This window comes from Parus major, chromosome 18, assembly GCF_001522545.3.
Source record: "Parus major isolate Abel chromosome 18, Parus_major1.1, whole genome shotgun sequence".
Taxonomy (NCBI): Eukaryota; Metazoa; Chordata; class Aves; order Passeriformes; family Paridae; genus Parus; species Parus major.
Window position 1 is genome coordinate 8,196,109 of NC_031786.1, and position 7,567 is coordinate 8,203,675.

Here is a 7,567-nt window from a genome sequence, read left to right on the forward strand (position 1 = left end):
TAAAACAATCAACGAGAAGATACAGAGGAGATGAAGCCTGGAGAGTTGGAGACTCCCCATCCAAGAAAAAGAGGAGAAAAGGATGAAAAAATGGGTTGCAAATTAGCACAAAGAGTGAGAAATCAATAACCAGTAAAGGATAGAATACTAATTAATTAGGTGAATGATGTGGCTTGGAACCAACAATCCTTAATTTATTTGCTAAAAAATGTATAAATAAGTGGAAAAGTTCTGTACTGGCATCAAGTGTGGTGGCCAGAACTTGTCAGCCACCCCTGCTGGCCTGAGGTAAAGCAACACCTTACTCTCTAACACTCAGTGTTAGAGGGAGTCTTTATCCCGAGGATTTTGGAGGTTCTTGGTAACATCAGCACTGGTGAAGAGACCCCAAACCCTTCAGCCTGCCCACGTTCTGCCCCTCTAACCAAAACCAGGGCAGGGGCCCGCTGGTTCCTCCCCCAGGTGCCCACTCCTCGCTCCTCAGACCCTCTGCTGCTGTTGCCAGTGCCTGGGGATGCCATCACCTCCTCACTGTTTGGGATGAGTGCTGGGGAGCTGGAGCCTTTCCCCACAGTGTGTGGAGGTTTGTTTTGGTGGAAAAAAAAGAGATGGCACATTTCAAACAGAGTGCTTCAATCATTTCCAGCTTCAAGTCCCTGGCACTCCCCTGAGAGCTCTGGGACCCACTGAGGTGAGCTCTGGGCTGAGCATCCCCTCATGATCCCGTACCTGGTGCGGCTGCCAGAGACAATTTGGGGTCCCAAAGCTGCACTCCAGAACTCAGGGGGGCGTTTTGAAATACATGGAATGGAATTTGGAGTACATCAAGGACACTGTGGGGCTCTGCAGATAAAATTCAAGGTCCATGGGAACATTTGGGGGTACCAGGGATGCCATTTGAAGCCCTCTGCATGAAATCTGGGGCCTTGTTCCCCCCAGTTTGGGGCCAAGTGGGGCATTTTGGGATGGCAGGGATGTGAGGAGGAAGCATCCCACTGCCTGTGGGACAGGCTAAGGAGGACACAGTCTGCTCAGCACACTCAGGGCACTACACATCTGAAGGATACCATGGGCTTGGAAGTGTTTTTTTCCACCTTTATTAATCCAGAGAAAGCTGCAGCCCTGCTGAGCTCACCGGCACCAGCAGCACAGCATTTGTAGAATCACCGATGATCTTCGCTGCACCCTCGGAGCTCTGAGGATCAAGCGTGTGTGGGCTGCCAGGGAACTGACTGAGATATCCCTGTCCTTCTCCAGGGGCTGAAGGGCTGTGAGCAAAAGAAACAGAGCCAAGATGAAGCTGTGTGTCTGCAGAGCCCCCCAGGCTCCCCACAGAGCACTCACCAGTGAGGATATGAGTCTGAGTCTCCAGGTCCTGGTTCCTCACGTGCCTCGTGGCGATCCCTGGGCACAGAGCTCTGTCACTCCCTGCTCCCAGCACGGTCACCCCGGCCCTCAGGGCTGACCCAGGGGCCACCAGCAGCCTCAGGCAGCGGGACTGAGCGAGGTGGCCACCAAGCCCAGCTTGTGGCAGGGGGCAGAGGGAGGCTGAGGCTCTGCATGGGGGGTGGGGGTAGGCACAGGGTTGCCAGAGCAGGGCAGGATGTGGCCAGGCTGGCCCAAAAGGGACCTGGGGCTGTGACTCACTGATGAACCTGACGGCTGCCAGGCGCACGGAGGACTGAGGGTCCTTCAGGTAGGGCAGGCTCTGCTTCATGTACTCTTCAACCCTGCTCCCCCTCCTCATCAACTGCAGGGAGCACCAGAGGGATGTCTCCAGGCTTGCCACGGAGCCCCCCAGCTGGCTGGAGCAGTCCCCCCTGCCAGCACCCCTCATTGCTGAGCCCTGATCCAGCAAGGGGAGAGCGGCCTGGAGAGGACCCCCCAGGACTCTGTTCTTGAGGACACAAATAAAGTCCTCCAAGTCCTGCCCTGCCCTGCAAGCAGCACTTGGGGCAGCCTCTGATCCCCTGGGCTCTCATGGGGACAGCCACAGAGCAGGGACAGCCCTCAGCCAGCCTGGGCCCTGTGGCTTGTCCTTACCAAGCATTCTCCAAGCTCCCACATCCGCTCTCTCTGCAGCAGGTGCTTGAGCTGCTTCCATTTGAGAAGCTCTGCAGCAGCAAAAAGGGCTTCCCTGGCAGCCTGCAGAACAGCATTAGCTCAGAGGTGGCACCAGGGCCTGGGGAAAGAGACCTCTTGGCTTTATTCCTGCAGCGATCCCACCCTTAGGAAGCTGAGACTTATCCTAGCCCAAATGTCTTGGAGTCTCTGGGGGACTGACTGAGGCTTGAAGCCGTGGCCCCCGACACTTGTGGGGAAGCTGAGAAGCCTCTGGTCTTCTGGAGCACACATGTTCAGGCCTCAGGTGCTGCCTCAGTGTCCTGGGCTGCTGTCGAGCCCTGCTGGAGCGGGCAGGACAGGTGCTGAAAATGGCCAAGCCACCTTGTCTACCCCTGCTCATGCTGGTTCCACAGGGACCCTTCCCAGGGCCTGCGCTGGGGGAGCCCTGCCCGAGGCGAGCAGCCCTTGCCCCAGTGCCTGGGAGGTGTCAGTGCCCCTCACTGCAGTGCTCAGCCTTCAAATCCACACCTTGGCCACGCTGGGGAGATGGTCGTTCAAGCGGAAGAGGAGCGGGATCAGTGCATTCTGCATCTCCCTCCCCATCTTCTTCTCATCCCTTCTCACCACGGACCTCAGCAGGTCTCTGAGGAGCCAGAGGGAGAGCTCTCGCAGCTGGCCACACTCATGCTAGGAAGGAAGAAAGATGAGCTTTGGAAACAGCGGCTCCCTGCCCGTGGCTGCGGTGAGGGCGATGCTCCGGGGTCAGTTCCAGAGTGGGCACAAGCAGCTTTGGGCTGCAAAGCCCAGAATCCATTCCAGGAGTGCTGAGCCTGCTCCGAGCACGGCTTTCAGGGCAGGGCTTGGGGCTCACCGAGTCAAAGAGGGGTATGATCTTCCCCACCAGTGCCACAGTGATGGAGCTGGCCTTTGACTTTTTCAGCTGACGCAGGAGATTGTGGAAGACCACAATGACCTTCAGCTTCTCATCTTCACTGCCAGCTTCCAGTATCTTCATCATGCTCGGCAGAAAGACTTCGATTTTTTTTGCCTTTATGAAGAAGAGAGTTTCCATTTTCTGTAAAGGTCTGGAGACCTCCCAGGGCAGCCACCCCAGGCCCCACCACTGCAGGGAGGGTTTTTGGAGCAGTCACCCCATCCTGACATCCTGACTCACAGCCCAGGCCAAGCCACCGCCTTGCACTCTGGCCCAGGCCCTGGCTGCCAGCGTGGCTGCCCCAATCCCCCCCTGCTCACCATCTCAGCTCTCTCTGACAGCCCAGTGAGGATCTCCAGCATCAGGAAGGCCGTCACCACATCGGGATGGCCCTCATCGCTCCAGATGCTGGGCTTGTTACCCAGCTCCTCCAAGTCCCTGTGCCCCGAGGATGACTGGAGGAACAAACACAGCCATGAGGTGCTGGCAGACGGCTCATGGAAAGGGATCGAGGCCTTTTCTGGTAACTCACAGCTCTGTGAGAGTTCCAGGTGCTTTCTCTGGAAGAGCTGCACCAGTGGTTCCGGAGCAAGATAGCAAACTCCGTGAGGACCTTGTCCAAAATCTCAGGCATGGAGGACAGAGTGTTGCACAGCTCCTGCACAGCACTGGAAGCCAGGGGGCTGCCTCAGCCACAGCACCGTGGCCAGGAGCAGCCCCACAGAGCAGAGCCCATGCTGGGGGTCCCCAGGGGCCCTGCAGGAGGTAGGACAGAGCTGAGGAGGAGTTCTCTGCAGGGCTGCAAGCACCGAGCTGGCTCTGGACTGGCCTGGCTGGCTTTGGCAGCTGCAGGCCCAGCCAATGCACCGGAGCTGGAAGGGTTTGTGGGATGGAGAGCCTGGCTCCATGGGATGTCCTGCAGCATTCCCTGGAGCTGGCAGCCACAGAGTCTCGGGGTCCCTCTCCCCACATGGAGCAAGCCCTTCAGATTGTCAGGGCCAGTACCTGTCTCCTTGCAGAGTCATCTCACACAGGCTGATGACCACTGCCGAGCGGTTCTCGTTGGTCATCAGGAGAAACAGTGACTCCACTTTCCTACAGCCTGACTCTGTGGTGATGCATAGCAGGTTTTCAAGAATGCAGCTCACTATCTTGGGCACCTGGAGAGTTTACAGCTGAGGATGGCACTGCCACTGGAGTGCAGCCATGTCCTCAGCTGCCCTTCCCATTCCTCTCTGCCACCTTCGGATGGCTTCAGGTGCTCAAGTCACCTGGATTTGTGAGGAAAAGACGGAGGGAGGAACAAGGCCTGACAGGGCTGAAGATCTGGGCAATCCAGCCTCAGGGCACTTACATCTGTCAGCCAGAATTTTGGGTCTTCCATGGCCACATCCAGCATGCTGCTGGGCACCTGCTTGTCAAGGATGCTGGCATCTCTCATGGCCTGAATGGCCTCCAGGATGACATCTGTCCTCTCTCTAGAGTGGAGGTATTTTCCAAAGGCCTACAGGAGGGAGGGAGGGAGGGAGGGAGGGAAACATGTGCCACTGAGTGTGCTGATGGTGCTGCTTGGCTGGACAGAGGTTCCTGGCAGTGCTGGCAGCAGACCCCACAGGAAAGCTGGCAGCAGTGCCTGCAGTCCCTGCTGGGAGAGGGTGAGGACAGAGGGCCCTCCACATCGGGGAGAAGGGCTCATGTCTGGCCCTACAGAGAATTAGGGGTTTTCTGGGTGCCAGGAGGACTGGAGCTCCTGCTGGGGCTGGTGATGCTGCCAGGACACCAGTGTAGCCCATGTCCCTGCTCAGGGATGGAAGGAACCTTCTTGCCAGGGCAGTGAGGCCCCACCAGCCCCACTGATTCTGGTCCCTTTGCTCACACAAGTGCCCTGCTGATGCCACGGACAAGAGTCCCAGCAAGGAGGGGGATCATTACCTGGGTACAGTCTCTGATGCTCAGGTAACACAGCGAGGAGGTGGTCACAGCTTCCCAAGCAAATTGGTCTGGCCCATCCCTTGGCCTTGACTTGTCTAAACAGCAGAGAAACACAGAAGAGTCAGTAAGACAGAGCTGCTTTGCCAGCAGGGTCGTCAAACCACCCTGAGATCTGCTTGCAAGACAGCAGGACAGAATCAGTCAAGATTTCTGGAGGGTGTGAGGAACAGCTTCTTGCTATAGGCAAGAGGCACCAGCCAGGATCTGCTCTTCTCCAACAGGGAAGACTCAGCTTTGGGACCTGGGAGTCAATTGGACCTTTGGCTGGGGGGCACAAACCAGCAGGGTTCAAGGTCCTGAAAGGAAGGAGGGGAAGGAGAACAGTAACAAATCCTGGACTTGAGGTGAGCACTCAGCTTCTGCAGTGAAGTGACAGCTGGGATGCTACGGGAAGCTGCCAGGAGGGGCAAAGGAAGCAGATCTGTCAAGAGAGCTCTGTGTGCACAGGGATGAAGGCCACAGCTGCTCTTGTTTTTTACTTACAGAGGAATTCAGCAAGGGAAAAAAGAGCGTGGAAAGCTGTATAACTTGTTTGTTCCTCGGAATATCGGAAAAGAATGAGACGTCCCACCAGCCTTCCCACGACTGGGACTGAGATGTCTTCAGGGCAGACAGGTCCAAAACTGTCTCTTCCAAAGCTGACAGAGGCCTGGTTGAGGGAGGCATGAGAAGAAGGGCTAAGGGAAGGAATCTGGTGCCAAACACCTGTACCCAGGGCAGGATTCCCAGTGGATCTGGGCTTTGCAGGGCTCTATGGCCCAATCTCTTGGAGGAACCAGCTCAGCAGAAGCCCTGGCATGGAGAGGGGCTGGGAGGGGGGCCTGGCCTGGCTGGAGGGTGCCTGACCCTTACCTTCAGAGTGGAATAGCCAGACAGCAAACTGGTCAGGACACCAATCCTCCCCACAGCCCTCTCCCGCACAACTTCTCTCTCAGATCTGGTGAAGTCCAGCAGCATCTGGGACAAGAGAAGCCACTGGTGAGCACCAGGAGCAAACACAGCTCTGCTCCTGGGCCAGACTTGTACCATCCCTCACAGCTTCCTCTGACCTCACACAGAGCCTGCAGTGGGGTGCCTGTCCCTGGGGTCCTCACAGGGCTGAGCAAAGGTCCCAGGAAATCCTTGTGGCCAGGCAGGTGCCACCCTCTGCAGCCACTGTGCTTCAGAGGAGCCTGGTGCCAGCCCCTGCTTCCTCTGGGGACCTGAACACCCTCCCCACACCATGCTCTGCCTGCTCAGCACCAGACTGGGCAGCTCCTCCCCTCCAGGGTGGGGAACAGCCCTGGGACCCCCACTCTGCTTGTGCCGCACCTCAAAGATGTCCTGCAGCTCCTTGCAGACACTGGAGGCAGGAAAGCTGAGCACCACCGTCCTCAGCATTGTGTCCATGGCTTTCAGGGTCTGCAAACACAACAGACAGACATGCCTGCCATTCTGCTGTTCTTTCCCCCACACCCAGGAGACTGATCTGAACTCTCAGTGCCTGAGGAGGACACCTGAACTGCCCAGGACAGACACAGGGATGCACCAACTGCTGGGGACAGAGCAGCCAGGCCCATGGGAAAGGGACAGAGCCACAAGGCTGGGGAAGCAACACCAGGACCTCAGCCTGCCTCAGATCTCTGCTCATGGGGCAGCACAGGGAGACCAGGGAGCAGCCCAGAGGGGCTGGAGGCTCCTGGAGTTCAGGCAGCACTGACCTTGGTGAAGAGGGAAGCGCTCTGGTGTGGCATTTCCCTTTCCGAGGGGAGCAATAAGACACTCGAGAAACATGCGGAGAGGAGGCTTCTGGTTTTGCCCTCCAGCACATTCTCCACCAAGCTGCAAGGACAGAGGAGGGGCAGTTGGACACAGGTGCTGGGAGCAGCCCCCAAGGCCTTGTGCAGGTGGTCTCAGAGCTCTGGGGCAGGGGGCCCACCATAACTCATCGATGGTGATCATGGCGAGATACCGGATCTGTGAGGACAGACGGTCCCTTGGCTCCTTTTCCAGGAGGTCCTGCAGAACACAACCAGTGCCTCCAGTCCCTGACCCACCCAAGCACTGTCCAGACAGGTGCCAGTGCCAAGGGTGCTTGTGCCCATCCCCACAACACCAGATGGGATGTGCCTGTCCCCTCACCTTGATATTCTCCACCACTTCGCATGCCTGGCAGAATAAATCCAGGCCCTGAGTCAAGCCACGTTTCAAGGCAGTTTTGCACAGGACGTAGGTGCTCTTCAGAAATGTGAACTTGTGGGTGTCCTGGCAGCCAGGGGACAGAGACACAGACAGGGAGTGTGGGAGGATGGACACAGGGTCTGGAGCACCAGGGGTGCAGTGCCCTGTGAGAAAGGCAGCTCTGCCCAGCCAGCACCCCTCCACAGCCCAGCAAAGCCCCTGCCAGCAAATGCCAGCACAGCCACTGCCCCGCTGGCCACAGCTACCTTGTCAAGGCTGCTGACAAAGGCCATGATGAAATCCACAGCTTCCTCTGATTCTTCGTATATCGGCAACCAGCTGGCATCTGCCAGGGGGGAAGAGTGGGGAGGGCTGCAGAGGCTCTGGGCACGGGAGGGAGCCAAGGAGACCTGTCCT

General features: G+C 57.6%; 2 protein-coding genes across 2 annotated transcripts; both read right to left on the minus strand.

The window, feature by feature from the left end:
- Positions 1-442: 442 nt before the first annotated feature.
- Positions 443-3,146, minus strand: LOC117245266. The gene is made up of 6 exons (XM_033518754.1): positions 2,936-3,146; positions 2,593-2,751; positions 2,044-2,145; positions 1,648-1,750; positions 1,345-1,404; positions 443-1,268 (listed from the first exon to the last, which is right to left on the minus strand). The coding sequence occupies exons 1-6, from the start codon at positions 3,134-3,136 to the stop codon at positions 1,132-1,134; spliced, it is 762 nt and encodes a 253-aa protein (XP_033374645.1). The 5' UTR covers positions 3,137-3,146; the 3' UTR covers positions 443-1,131.
- An 88-nt stretch (positions 3,147-3,234) lies between these two features.
- Positions 3,235-6,931, minus strand: LOC107212273. Its single transcript, XM_033518800.1, has 10 exons — positions 6,909-6,931; positions 6,691-6,811; positions 6,302-6,391; positions 5,843-5,947; positions 5,474-5,639; positions 4,931-5,025; positions 4,353-4,502; positions 4,004-4,158; positions 3,531-3,666; positions 3,235-3,453 (listed from the first exon to the last, which is right to left on the minus strand). Exons 1-10 carry the CDS (start codon positions 6,929-6,931, stop codon positions 3,235-3,237), a joined length of 1,260 nt encoding a protein of 419 aa, XP_033374691.1.
- Positions 6,932-7,567: the final 636 nt, after the last annotated feature.